Raw genomic sequence first — 15,056 nt, 5'->3', positions numbered from 1 at the left:
CTCTGGCCACACCCCAGGGGCAGTCCCGAGGGTATATCCTCTCTCTCTCCGCCACAGCAAATCAGTTTTTTTCTGTCTAGTCAGGAGTAAGGACCTAGATACCTTGCTGGGATCTTCGGTCCTGGCAGGATTTTTTTCTTAGAAAAGAATTTTTTAAGACAGCTTTTTTTCTCCAGTGTTCCTGTGAGATCTTCAAGCAAGAAAGCTGAACTGGGCGACGGGCGGGATGTTGAGATCCAGTGGTCACCCCAGTTCAGCCTACGAGCGCGTGCAGGCCATAGCTCCGCGCTGGGTCGGCCGCGACATAGTCCCACTGGACGGGGACTGACCCTGCGAGTTAAACGTCTCGCTGAAACGCCAAAGACCATGAGTCACGGCGCCCGTATTGGTCGACAGCCCTCCTACCTCGGTGGAGAGGGGTACTGTCAGGAGTTGGCGCCCGCCTGGTTCCGGTATGGTGAGTAGTATGTTCCCCCTTTCCCCCTGACGGGTCTTGTGGTGAACGCGGGCCCCTCTCTGTAATGGTAAGGATGGGTTCCCCTCTATCCTACAACATGTCACAGATCCCCCTAATTGAGTGTGATTTTTGTGTACAAGAAGCCAGGAGGCTTGGTTTGGGAGCTGACAATCTAATTGTAAAAATGTGAAAATGATTGTAGTCAGTGGCAGTACTAGAACTTTACTGTGATAGTATAAGGTATCCTACCTGTCAGTAGCCACAGGGCGATGTCTATACATGTATACTGCATTCCAGATCATTCCTCCAGCTAAGCAGATGCCTCCCGACGGCCACGGACCGCATACGGCCCGCTAGGGTCCGGTACCTCCGACCACGCTGACCACCATGAGGGTGAAGGGTTGTGAGGCCGAGATCCTTCTGCAGACATGCCGCTATTCTGTGCAGGCCGCCGTCATTGTCTGGTAGATCGCACGAGGCCGCCATTTTGGTGTAGCCTCGTGTCTCCAGCATGGGGGCGGCCATGTTTGAGGTGACTCAAACACCTCATGGAGCCAGGGGGAGGAGCCGGCAGGGGTGTTAAGGGGCGGAGCCGCCTCTTTTACCCAGGAAATAGGGCCAAAGACTTCCTGTCTGTAACAAGACAAGCACTGAGCAAGCTGATGAAAACTTCTGTGCATCAGGGATGAGCCTTGGGGTCTGTCTCTCTCTCTGTGGGGTCCAAAAAGGCAGGTAACACTGAGTGGCGCTGTTGCGACTGGGGGACACAAAAAAAAAAAAAAAAAGTTTTTTTTTTTACTTTGTCATTTTTTGTCGCTGGCAAGTGTCTTGTATAATCATTTGACCCTGCCGCATAGGTATCCCCACCTGATCCCCTCAAGGTGGCCGCAGGACCCTCCAGTACCCCACTTGTTTTTAATGCATTATCGGCAGTTTTGGAGTCTTTGGTATCCCGGGTGGAGGTGGCCTGTCAGGGACGGGGGTCAAGTAGCGACCCCCGCCTACCCCTATTGTTTATCAGATACTTCAGATACGGATTCGGAGCTGGTCAATGCAGTTGCAGGTCCCTCTTAGGGGGCTGTTGTCTCAGGTAATATCTCCTCAGCAGTGAGGAGCACGTTTCTGCCTCCGCCATAGCACAAGAGTGGTGGATGCACTAGTTGTGTCCGTCCGGGAAACCTTTAGTCTTGAGGTTACACCGGCAGAGGTAGCTGAGACTGAGATTCCTTTTTGGTACTTGTTAGCCTACCAAAAGGGCGAAGGATTTTCCTTTACCCAAATGGGGTCGTTTTGAAACGAACCCCTGTTATTTCCAAACGCATGGCTAGGTGCTATCCGTTTGAGGAATTCCTCTTTATAGGATAGACGGTACCACCTGCTGTCTTGCCACAGACTATTAGGATAAAAAGACCTCGTAACTAACGAGGACCTTCCTTTTCTGCTCATATAGAGTTGTTCGTTCCGCGAGGGCGGGCGATAAGGCGAAACCCTCCAAAGCCCCTTTAGAGGGGTTTCAAAGGGCGCTGGTCGGGTAAACAAAGAGTCCGGCTCAGCCAAGCCTGAAGAATATAGCCTGATGCGCCCCTACCCATCTCTGGGGTGGGGGGGGGGATGTCTTCACCGGTTTCTGGAGGACACAGGATCGAGTTTCGATCACTTCCACCGGTGCGATTCTTCCCTTCTAACATTGAACGGTTTCAGGGGTTCTATTCAAACCTATTCACAATGCCCAGGAAAGAGGGCAAGGTGCGTCCAAATCTGGACTTGGGAAGAAATAGAGTCCATCCGTACAGTGGTGGCCTCCCTGGATCAAAGAGATTTCCTGGCGTCCATAGACATATAGGATGCCTATCTTTATATCCCCATCATCGCAGGACATCAGCGTTTTTTCGCTTTCCCAAAGATCATCCCTGGTTCCCACCAGGAGACTGAACTATCTGGGCCTAAGGTTGGATACATCCTGGGCAAGAGAGTTTCTCCTTGCTGGGAAACTCCAGAAGGTTCAGTCAACGATTCGGATGTTGCTGTCCGTCAATTGGCTGGGACTGATGGTGGCCTTCTTAGAGGCAGTACCGTATACCCAGTCTCATACCCGAATTCTCCTGAAGGAGATTCTTTTTTAATGGAATCAGAATTCCGATTCCCTGGACAATCGGATCCGGTTGAGCGAGCGGACCAGGAAGTCTCCGATGCTCAACCAGGGGAAGTCATTTCTTCCGACAGTATCCAGATTACCAATAAGGGTATCGGAACCAAGAGCGATCAGATTTTGTCTGATTTACTGGATCGAGCAGCTCTAGAGCAGCCCGATTCGGATCCAATCGCATATGGCCTCTTCATCCAGAGGTTTTTCCCTAGCTGTCCCTTCATTGGGACATCCCGGATGTGGATCTGTTGGCACCTTGGCCTAACAGGAAGGTGCGGAGGTTTGTAGCTCGCGCCACGATCCTCTAGCGGATGCAGCAGAAACGCTGATCGCCCCGTGCGGGCAGTATCAGCTACGGCATGCCTTCCATCCTCTCAAGTTGCTGCGGGAACTTCTTTGCAGGATAGAGGTGGAGGGAATTCCAGTTATTCTGGAAATTCCGGATTGACCTCGTCGAGCCTGGTACGCCGACTTGGCGAGGCTAGTCGCGGACGCTCCTTGGAGACTTCCTCTCAGGGAGGATTTGCGGTCTCAGGGACCGATCTTCCATCTTGCTTTACAGTCGCTGGCTTAATGGCCTGGCCATTGAGACCCAGGTACTGAAGGACAAGGGAGTGTCAGCTTCAGTTATTCCTACCTCCAGTTAAAGCAAGGAAAGCGACTTCCAGCACATGGAAGTCTTATATTGCATGGTGTGAATCTATTGGATTTCCCCCACATACCTATTCGGTGACCCGAATTTTGGTCTGTCTGCAACAAGGGGTTGAGCAGAAACTATCCTTGAGCACGATCAAGGGTCAGGTTTTCGGCGTTAGCAATCTTCTTTCAAGAAACCTTTGGCTAATCATTCCTTGGTGCGGAATTTCATCCAGGGGGTGCGACATCTGGCTCCGCCAGTGCGCGCACCCTTACCGCCTGGTATCTTAATTTAGTGTGGTCGGTTCTTCAGAAACTTCTCTTTGAAGATATTAGGGAGATTCCCTTGCTTACATTCCCAGAAGGTGGCCTTCTTGATGGCCATTACTTCTGTACGCAGGGTGTCAGAACTGGCCGCATTATCCTGTCGTTCCCCAGATCTGGTGGTTCATAGGGATAAGGTGGTTCTTCTTCTGAATCCATCCTTCCTTCCTAAAGTGGTTTTCGTAAGACGGACTCACTTTTTGTGATCACGGATAGCCCTTGAAGGGGGTTGCCTGTGTCTGCCGCGACCATATCTACATGGATCAGTCAGACGGTGGTACAGGCTTATTCTATTAAGGGTCGGAATCCTCCGTTCCCTGTTAGGGCGCACTTCACTCGAGCGCTCAGTACTTCCTGGGCCTTTCGCCATCAGGCGTCAGTGGTCCAGGTATGTAAAGCGGCCACCTGGTCGTCGGTACATACCTTTACAAAATTTTATAAAATTGATGTGATGGCATCGGCGGATGCCTCATTTGGCCGCAAGGTTTTGCAGGCCGCAATTTGAGGAGACCGGTGGTCTACCTCGAGGGTTTTTTTCTGTTTGAAAATTTTTTTGTTGAGTCTCATCATTAAGGATGAGCATTGTAAACTTCTAGTTGGCACCGGTTGGGCCTTCTAGATTTGGATTTGATTTCCATTTTCCCACCCCTCATTTGTGATACTGCTCTGGGACTTCCCGAAGGTGCTGTATCACTGAGGACTACGTCTGTCAATGAGCGATAGAGAAAAATGGATTTTTGTAAAATCTTACCGTAAAATCCTTTTCTCTTAGCTCATTGACAGACGTAGTACCCGCCACTCTGTTTTTGAGTTGGGTTGGGTTAAATTCTCTAAGCACTGCTTTTGTGACATAACTGATTTGCTGTGGCGGAGAGAGAGAGGATATACCCTCGGGACTGCCCCTGGGGTGTGGCCAGAGCATTTTTCATTTCCTGTCTAGTCCTACTCCTGTGGAGGCAACAAAACCCGAAGGTGCTGTATCACCGTGGACAACGTCTGTCAATGAGCTAAGAGAAAAGGATTTTACGGTAAGATTTTACAAAAATCCATTTTTTCCCTCTGACACCAACAGTGGAGTACTATTCTTCTCACTGACACCAGAGATGGGGAACTAATTCTCCCAATGACCCCAACACCGGGGCACTATTCCTCCTACTGACACCAATGATGTCATTTTTGTTACTCCTACTGACCTACAAGCCTATGGCATTGATTTCTCCCACAGATGCCAGGGCATTTTCTACTCCCATTGGCCACAGTTCAGCCCCCTGTAAAGTTTAAACAGCAGTAAACTGGCCCTTTGTTTCAAAAGTTTGGAGACCCCTGCCCTAGACTTAACGAGCATTTAACCTTAACTTGTGGTAACAGGGTATCTTTAGAAGATGTTGGTTTAGCTATAGCATTTTATTACAGGCCTCTGTTCCCCTAGGGAAAGGCTGCGGTACAATGGCCCATACCTCTTCTGAACAATTCAATTAAACAGATTGTTTCCTCTCTGTATAGAGTGAGAGTGTTGTTGGTTTTATTTATTCTGCTCAGGAAGGATGGGGGGAGAGGGCATACACAGGTAAATGGGATTGTGGTGTTGTGCTGTCAAGCTTTATGTGCTTTTTTATGTTCTAGGTTGTAGCGGATACGAATATAAGTGCCATCGCTAGTCAACTGGAGAGCATGTCATTGAGCCAGAGCATGACTTCTGAACACCCGAGTGAAGAGGCAGAGTGAGTACATGGCGTAAATCTTTGCAACGCATGCAGCAGGTGATGGGCCTACACAAGAGAGCCCCATCCTCACTGGAAAGAGTGGTGGCGCCTTTCAGGGAAACCTGTACTGCTTTATATGGAGGTCGTCATTGCTGATCTCTAGTGACTGACCTAGGAAAACATGGAGTTTGTCCTGGCTTTAGAAAGATAGGCAATTAAAGCCCAACTCTGGGTTCAGCCCCCTGCCCCCACCCCCAATTCCAAAATCTGTATGTTATGCTTTTTATTTGGAATATCCTTACGTTCCTCAGTCTTCAGACCATTCAAATGCAGAGGTGTAGCTTTAAGCTTGTGGACCCCGATGCAAAAATTTACTTGGGGGATGGGGGGGTGGGACTCCGGAACTCCCCCTTGAATCTCAGGGGACCTGTGACAGGCTTGGGTGGGCCACTACCCTGTTGGCCCAGGCCCTCTGAGTTCACTTGATTCACTACACTGGGTGGCTCGGCAAGCGCTTTTCCTAAACGACACAGTGTAAAATAAGATCACCGGGGTTCGACCAGGCACTCTACTGCTCACTAGGGCAGATTCTAGGGCAGAGGACGGCGTCGGTAGGGCAGAGGACGGCGTCGGTAGGGCAGAGGACGGCGTCGGTAGGGCAGAGGATGGTGTCAATAGATTTTTCTATTTTTATTTATTTACTTTTTTATTGTTTACATTTGTTTTTTTAACTATTTTTTTTTCTTTGGTGAAATATCCCGAAAGAGACTTCTGATGTCTCGCTTTTCAGACAGAGAAAGGGACTGATGACAAAGATTCCCCAGTCTCTTTCTCTGCAGCCTTAGCTGCACTGGACAGTGAATGATCGTGAAGTGCTCTGTGCTGAGCAGCTTCCTGTTCATTCACAAAGTGAAGCATAGTAGACACAGTTTACTATGCTTCAGTTATGAATGGACACAAGTGATTGATACTGATCACCTACTGTGTTCATTTAGAAAAGGAAGTTGCCAGTAAATACATTTACCAGCCCCATTCCACCGCTCTCCACCCTGAAAGCATACTCAGCAGCAACCGGCAGGAGGGGAGGGGAGCCTGCAGCGCTGAAGGAGGGGGACCAGGGGAGTACAAAGGGGGGCCTTGGCAGCAAAAGGAACAAGGACAGGAGGAGCGGCATTTATTAGAACCAATCAGCAGTATTTTCCTGCAACAGCTGAAAACCTGTTTCTTCTCCTCCCCCCTCCTGCTGGCATTCAGCTGCTGCAGGAAAATACAGCTAATTGGTTCTAGTAAATGCTGCCCCTGCCACCCCTCCTTTCCCTGTGCCTCTTTCTGCCCGGGCCCCCTGAAGCATGCGTGCCCTGCCACCCCCTATTGCTATGCCCATGGTCTAATGATGACACAGAGGGGCCTATCCCTTTTTAGTCTTCTGATGGTGAGTTTCCTCCAGGTGAAGATGCCGATGATGTCAGTGCCACTGTCTGCATCAATAAATCTACTGTGAATGAAGGGGCCCTGCTGACATGCCCTCAGTGGCGGGCTCCTGACCCACTGCATTAAGAGTATTGTCATCAGTCTTTAGGATTAGTGAGGTTGGGTGACATCTTGTGGCAGAAAAGAAGTAATGCGGTTGACAGCTGCAGGTTAAGGTGATTTTTTTGCAGCCAGTTTTGCTTGTTATGACTTTAAACTGTCTTTGTAACCAATAGGAGTTGAGTATTAAGCATTTTCAGGAGAATATGAGCAATGGCCAGCCTCTGGATTTCTCTCAGAACATATTTCGATTAATAGCCATTTAGATTTTTGCTTTCACATTTAAAGTATATCTAAAGGCAAAACTTTTGTTTTAGTTTTGGATAGAGTGGAGGGAAATTATAACCTCTATCAGTTTTTATTACTGTTGGTCCCCCTATTGGGGAGATTCTCCCTCTCTGTCCTGTTTACCATTATTATTGAGTAAATTAAGTAAAAAAAAAGAAACAAATTTTGGGTTGTCCGCAGAAAAGTATTAGAGGGAAAATCTTCCAATAGGGACACTAGTTCTGGGGACCTGAGGGTCCCCAAGAAATTCCCTTAAGTTGCAGGGATTTCTTCTCACTTCCTTTTTGGCTATGGGACAGGAAGTGAAGGGGAATCTCTGCAATGGGACACAGAATGCGAAAAAAAATCTGACGGGTTATAACCCTCCGTTGCTCTTAACAAAATAAAAATATATAGTTCTATTTTAAGCCAATAATAGAAAATATATATGGAGTTAAATAGAAAACTCTATTCGTCTGTCGGATTTGTGCTTTCTGACTGTAAACATTTCCAAAGGGAATCTAAACTGTATTATATGATATAATCAATAATCCATAAATGTAAGTTATCTATGTAACATTCATAAAAAATATTTTCCCAGTTGTATTGCTGTTCTATATTTTAAGTCCTTATATAACTCTTTACCAGTGAATGTGATTATAATTCTTGCACCTATCTGTTAGCTTGAGCTAGGTTAGCCTTTAAAATCCAGCAAGGATGGTGGGGAACCTCTCATAAAGGGCACAGCAGGTGTGCAGACCCAGGAACACAGCACAGGAATGGTGGGAACCTCTCATAATGGGCACAGCAGGTGTATAGACCTAGGAACTCAGCACAGGAATGGTGAGAACCCCTCATAATGGGCACAGCAGGTGTACAGACCCAGGAACACAGCACAGGAATGGTGGGAACCTCTCATAATGGGCACAGCAGGTGTATAGACCTGGGAACTCAGCACAGGGGTGGTGAGAACCCCTCATAATGGGCACAACAGGTGTGCAGACCTGGGAACTCAGCACAGGGGTGGTGGGAACCCCTCATAATGGGCACAGCAGGTGTATAGACCTGGGAACTCCACACACGGATCGTGGAATCCCATCATAATTGGCACAGCAGGTGTACAGACCCAGAAACTCCGTATAGGGATGGTGGGAACCCCTTATAATAAGCACAGCAGATGAATAGACCCGAGAACTCAGCACAGGGATGGTGGGAACCCCTCATAATTGGCACAGCAGATGTATAGACCCGAGAACTCAGCACAGGGATTGTGGGAACCCCTAATAATGGGCTCAGCAGGTGTACAGACCCGGGAACTCCGCAAAGGGATGGTGGGAACCCTTCATAATGGGCACAGCAGGCATACAGATCCGGGAACTTAGTGCAGGGATGATGATGGTCCAGCAGGTAAGATACCAGTAAAAAAGGTACATAACCTCTTGTCAGGCAGGCCATTTACTGAAAGTGTAATGATTCATTCATTCTTTGTTGTCATTCAGCAGATCCCCTGTGCCAAAGGTCATCCTCCTGGAGAAGGGAGCGGACGGGCTCGGGTTTAGTATCGTCGGAGGGTACGGAAGCCCTCATGGAGATCTGCCAATCTACGTCAAGACTGTATTTACCAAGGTGAGTTTTTTATCCATCTGTAGATGTAAGATGTGTGTTAGAGCATCAATGGAGATACATTTAGAGCTGCATGGTGTCTTCCTGCACAAAATAGGCAGTTTACCGAGTTATACACAAAATGTACAGACATACTCCTGCTGCTTTGTGCAATCATATGCATATGAGATAGGAACACCATTCTAAATTTCCTAAAATTCCCAAAATTTTGCAAAAAAAAAGCAAAGGAATAGCAAGTAAAGGACCAGCGCAATTTGCTGTGATCCTGTCTGCGATCTGTCCAGACAGGTTGGAAACAAGAACTGACATTAAGACATCCGCAGCTTGTCAGATTCGGGACATCTGCAGCTTGTCAAAGTGGTGTGATACAGGGACGGGGCCACCAAGTGTTTCCTTCACACTGAGGGAATTAATCACGAATGTTGGAGATCAGTATTGCAGAACAGCAACTCAATATAAATTTGCAATTCTAAGCTCCCGCTTTTATTTTGAGCGATTCACGATTCAGTGATCTAGGATTGCCTTCAGCTTTATTATTGAGTTAGGTAAACATCACTGTAAGGATTGGCAAGGGTGTCTGCATATTGGGCAAACATACAGGATATAGGATTTTTTTCTAAATTGGGGGAAAAATACGATTTCAATAATGCTTAAAGCCGCTGTTCCCAAACAGGGTTCACTGGAACCTTAAGGTTCCCTCAGACTCTTCAGGGTTACTTGAGATGTGGTTGATTGAAATCCCATTTGATTGATGATGTTGGTATGATTCCTGATTCATTGCCATTTGGGAGAGCAAGTGGCATGACCCTGAGATCTTTTCAGCTGTCTCTAAGGGTGGCATTTGCACCACCACTCAGTGCTATATTTTGGCCTAAGCCAACAAGGCCCAGGCCTAGGGCAGCACTTTGCAGGGGGGCAGCAAAAAAGCCCCCCCCCCCCTCCACCTGAGACTCTTTTGGCCTCTGGTTGCTAGAGACACCTCTCCCACCTCTCTCTCTAACCCCCTCCTCTCTCTCTCTCTCTCTCTCTCTCTCTCTCTCTCTCTCTCTCACCCCTCCTTTCTCTCTCCCCTCTCTCTCTCACCCCCTCCTCTCTCTCTCTCTCTCTCTCTCTCTCTCTCACCCCTCCTTTCTCTCTCCCCTCTCTCTCTCACCCCCTCCTCTCTCTCTCTCTCTCTCTCACCCCTCCTTTCTCTCTCCCCTCTCTCTCTCACCCCCTCTCTCTTTCTCTCTCAACCCCTATTTCTCTCTCTCTCTCTCACCCCCCTCTTTTTCTATCTCTCTCACCCCCACTCTCTCTCTCATCCCCCCTCTCTCTCTCATCCCCCCTCTCTCTCTTATCCCCCCTCTCTCTCTTATCCCCCCTCTCTCTCTTATCCCCCCTCTCTCTCTTATCCCCCCTCTCTCTCATTACCCCCTCTCTCTCTCTCTCATCCCCCTCTCTCTCTCTCATCCCCCCTCTCTCTCTCTCATCCCCCCTCTCTCTCTCTCATCCCCCTCTCTCTCTCATCCCCCTCTCTCTCTCTCTCATCCCCTCTCTCTCTCACCCCCTCTCTTTCTCTCTCAACCCCTATTTCTCTCTCTCTCTCTCACCCCCCTCTTTTTCTATCTCTCTCATCCCCCCTCTCTCTCTCATCCCCCCTCTCTCTCTCATCCCCCCTCTCTCTCTTATCCCCCCTCTCTCTCTTATCCCCCCTCTCTCTCTTATCCCCCCTCTCTCTCATTACCCCCTCTCTCTCTGTCTCATCCCCCTCTCTCTCTCTCATCCCCCTCTCTCTCTCTCATCCCCCCTCTCTCTCTCTCATCCCCCTCTCTCTCTCATCCCCCTCTCTCTCTCTCTCACCTCTCTCTCTCTCTCTCTCTCTCTCTCTCTCTCTCTCATCCCCCCTCTCTCTCTCTCATCCCCCCTCTCTCTCTCTCACCCCCCCCTCTCTCTCTCTCATCCCCCCTCTCTCTCTCTCATCCCCCCTCTCTCTCTCTCTCATCCCCCTCTCTCTCTCTCATCCCCCCTCTCTCTCTCTCTCTCATCCCCCTCTCTCTCTCTCATCCCCCCTCTCTCTCTCTCTCTCATCCCCCCCTCTCTCTCTCTCTCATCCCCCCTCTCTCTCTCTCTCTCATCCCCCCTCTCTCTCTCTCTCTCATCCCCCCCTCTCTCTCTCTCTCATCCCCCCTCTCTCTCTCTCTCTCATCCCCCCTCTCTCTCTCTCTCTCATCCCCCCTCTCTCTCTCTCTCTCATCCCCCCTCTCTCTCTCTCTCATCCCCCCCTCTCTCTCTCTCTCTCTCTCTCTCTCACCCCCCCTCTCTCTCTCACCCCCCCTGTCTCTCTCTCTCACCCCCCCTCTGTCTCTCTCACCCCCCCTCTCTCTCTCACCCCCCCTGTCTGTCTCTCTCACCCCCCCTCTGTCTCTCTCACCCCCCCTCTCTCTCTCATTACCCCCTCTCTCTCTCTCATTACCCCTCTCTCTCTCTCTCTCATCCCCCCCTCTCTCTCTCTCTCTCTCTCTCATCCCCCCTCTCTCATCCCCCCTCTCTCATCCCCTTTCTCTCTCCCCCCTTCTCTCTCATCCCCCTCCCTCCGTCACCCACCCCCCTTTCTCTCTCTCTCATCCCCCTCTCTCTCTCCCTCCCTCACCCACCCCCTCTCGCTCTCCCTCCCTCACCCACCCCCTCTCGCTCTCCCTCCCTCACCCACCCCCCTCTCTCTCCCTCCCTTACCCACCCCCCCTCTCTCTCTCTCCCATCCCCTCTCACCCCCCCCCCCCTCTCGTGAGATCTCAGGGGTTCATGCTGGGACCTGGAGTCCGTCACATCCGTTAAAAAGGAAGGAGTGGGGAAAATTTACATAGGAGTCGGAAAGGGGTCGCCCAATTTTAGTCTTGCCTAGGGCAGCACAAAACCAAAATACACCACTGCCACCACTGTAAGGAGGGCACACGTCACATGTCTGCGTTTAGGAACAGTGGCTGTGTCTGTGCAGACGCCTTTATCCTAAATTACATGAATGGGACTGCCTGCACGAGGATGCATGAAACACCTATACATCCGCATGCTGGCAAACATGGCACTTAAGTACACCTTTGTGAACAGGGCCTAAATGTCACACTTCTCTGCCTTAGCAAATGGGAATGGCAATAGCCCACATAGGCCCTCAGGAAAGCTAGTGGCATATCATCTGGAAGTGGCAGGATATATAAACAGTGACATTCAGAGCAGCAGTACAATTTGTAGATAGATCTCATTGCTCCTGCTCTTGTAATCTGCTCACTGCTTAACCAAGGAGTTTACACGGCACTTGTAACTGAATTAGAGGCATCCCCTGCAATGTCCTGCACTGTGAGTCTGAATGTTTCTGAGGATCGGATATTTCCAAAGAATGCCAGAGACGTGCAATGTTTGATAGACGAAGTCCAATCATGATTGTAGTAGGCAGATCCTCCCAAATAAGCGCACTGACAGAGTGTACATTGATCAGCCATAACATTATGACCACCACCTAATATTGAGTAGGCCCCCCTTTTGCTACCAAAACAGCCTTGGTCTATCAAGGCATGGACTCCACTATACAAAGCATCACATTGCCTCCGCTGGCTTGTCTTTTTCCTATACTGCATCCTGGTGCCATCTCTCCCCCAGGTAAGTGACGCACACGCACCCGGCCATCCACATGATTTAAAAGAAAAGGTGACTCATCAGAGCAGGCCACCTTCTTCCATTGCTCCGTGATCCATTTCTGATGCTCACATGCCCATTGTAGGCACTTTTGGCTGTGGACACGGGTAAGCATGGGCACCCTGACTGGTCTGCGGCTGCACAGCCCCATACACAACAAACTGAGATGCTCTGTATGTTCTGACACCTTTCTATCAGAACCAGCAGTTCATTTTTCACCCATTTGAGCTCCAGTAGCTCCTCCATGGTCTGTCCTTCCCTCACCACGTTCATCAATGAGCCTTGGCCGCTCATAACCCTGTCTCCAGTTTGCTGGTGTTCCTTCCTGGACCACGTTTGGTCAGTCCTGACCACTGCAGACCGGAAACATCCCAGAAGAGTTGCAGCTTTATAGTTGCTAAAATTTGTACGAAAATTCTCGTATGACAAAGGCTTTTTTTGTTGTTTATGGGTTCTAATCATGCGCAGTCTGTCTTTTCTGATTTTTCTTGTACAAAAATTGAACGAAAACGGTACACATTAAACAAAAAAATCGTTTGTTTTTTCCCCGTACGAGAAAAATTTTGGAGTTTGTCCCTTCGAGAATTTTCGGATGGAAATTCTGAATCCTCTGTATAAAGTTCTGTACACACTATACGAAAATCGTACAAAAATTCTTTGGACGAAAATGTTCGCCCGATTTTTTTATAGTGTGTACCAGCTTTTAAAGTGGAACTTCACACCAAGGGGAATTTCTGCTTTTCTACCAGCTGCCTTCCAGCCACACATACCATGTCTGAAGTTCTTTATTTTTTTCTTTAGTGGGGGGGGGGGGGGTGCAACAGGCACCTCATTTTAACAGGTACCCGCTCCCCACTTCTGCCCCCCCCCCCCGCTCCCTGCTTGCACGTCACAAGTCCCAGAAGGCAGCCAGGCCATTTTGAGTGCAGAGCAGCTCGCGCATGCGCAGTGAGGAGCCGTATCTGTAGGTCCTCTTTACCAGAGACAAGAGTTTCATTTTTGGATGTTTTTGTTGTTTTGCGATTGCAGCATTAATGTGTATTCTACTTACCTCTCTGTGTCCATACTGCAGACAAGCACATGAAATTCAGTATTTCTGAAATGTATTTCTCTGGAAATTTTGTCATATTTAAATATTTAAAGCCCTGACTTTTTCTTTTATTAACATTGCTTCCCTAGGGAGCTGCTGCGGTTGATGGCAGATTAAAACGAGGAGACCAGATCCTGGCGGTTAATGATGAGAGCCTAGAAGGCGTCAACCATGAAGAGGCGGTGGCCATCTTAAAGCGGCAGAAAGGCAACGTCACTTTAACCGTGTTATCGTAACAGGGAGCCGCGATGAAGGGGCTGCGGAGACATAAGAAGTTGTATGGGACTGCTGCGGTGGGATTACAAACCTGAGCTGCTGTCAGGGCAGACTGGGAAAGTGACTATTTGTGAATTATGAGGGGACTTAACAGTTCACCATTAGTGCAATATCACTACTGTGCAAAGCATGCTGGGACTTATAGTTCGCCCAGCAGCTTGAGAACTGCAGGTTGCTTCTGGTCTGTGTCTCCGCTTCTCGCCGTATTATAATTTCTCCATCTCTGACTTCAGTGTACAATATAAAAGCACATGAAACGCATCGTCACCTTATTACCTTAATAGCTGATAAGTCTTCCAGCCATCTAATGTAACATTGTGTGTTCCTTCTCCCACATGCTGCAGAATCCGATCCTCACTCTTTCCTATTTTGTTCAAAGTCATTGATGTATAATTTAGTCATTTTTAGCTCTGGAGGTCATTATTAGTCATACCGGACGTCAGCCAAAATATCCAGCTATTAATGTATTGCAATCTGCCTCTGCTATTAAAAGCACTTTCAACAGGAACCATGACCTGTCCAAAGATGGCGCTGAGAGCTTCCTTTACTCCCCAGTAATAATGATTACAAAGGATTATTGGGTGCCCTAAGCTTGTATGGGGTTTAAAGCCTCTCCTGAAAATGTTAGTTGCCTGGGAGTAGCTCATGTGGAACTCTTGTGCTACCCGGGAGAGCACATCTGAAGGCTTCTCATGCCATATTTAGTCCCTTTTAAGCCAGAACTCCAGGCAAAAATAACAAGATATAAAAATTAACAGCCCATTGTAATAATAAGGCCAGCCTTTGTTGTAAAAGTCAGCTTTAATCCAGAGATTTCCTCTGCAGTACTTTCCTTCTGCCACTAGATGTCCTCAAACTGAGAGTCAGCTTTTTTCAACTTCCTTCTACTTAGCGAAATATGATTATGGGCTTGGCCCAGCCTGTGACTGGACAGTGAAAGGAGAAGCAGCAGAGCGATGAGCTCATCTCTCTGCATTTTTTTTTTCACATTAGCATTATTGCTCTGTGTGGCAACGGGAAGGTGGGAAAGATCTCCCTTGTATATGTAGACACCCCCATCCTCAATCAGAATGCCTCTTGTCAGCGCATGAACTGATTGGCTTCTTGTGCTGCTTCTTCCTCACACTCCAGCTCTGCTTTATTGAGGTCTGCAAGTGGCTGATACCAGGTACTTACACTGCTTAAGTATAAAAAAAATGCATTAACCCCCTCCTGTTAATCCCAGCGTCTCTTTAAACAGTTCAGAGCACTCGCAGGGAATATAACGGATTGCCGATCTTGTGACCACTGTCACAGTGGTCACGATTGGAAGCCGATCTTGCCATCTTTGACAGC

At 48.6% G+C, this 15,056-nt stretch overlaps 1 protein-coding gene across 4 annotated transcripts in view; it reads left to right on the top strand.

The window, feature by feature from the left end:
• PATJ (PATJ crumbs cell polarity complex component) overlaps window positions 1-14,325 on the top strand; it is a 483,060-nt gene extending 468,735 nt beyond the window's left edge. For 3 of the 4 annotated variants that reach the window (XM_082265149.1, XM_082265148.1, XM_082265151.1), the window contains 3 exons: window positions 5,187-5,284; window positions 8,563-8,689; window positions 13,535-14,325. In XM_082265149.1, coding sequence (XP_082121275.1) covers window positions 5,187-5,284; window positions 8,563-8,689; window positions 13,535-13,681 — 372 coding nt within the window. In that variant the 3' untranslated portion in view covers window positions 13,682-14,325. The remainder of the gene's footprint in view (window positions 1-5,186; window positions 5,285-8,562; window positions 8,690-13,534) is intronic. The other variant, XM_082265150.1, reaches the window with a different exon arrangement.
• Window positions 14,326-15,056: the final 731 nt, after the last annotated feature.

This window comes from Pelophylax lessonae (assembly GCF_965119305.1).
Source record: "Pelophylax lessonae genome assembly, chromosome: 8".
Lineage (NCBI taxonomy): Eukaryota > Metazoa > Chordata > Amphibia > Anura > Ranidae > Pelophylax > Pelophylax lessonae.
The sequence above is the reverse complement of the archived record's forward strand: the minus strand, read 5'-3'. Positions and strand labels throughout refer to the sequence as shown.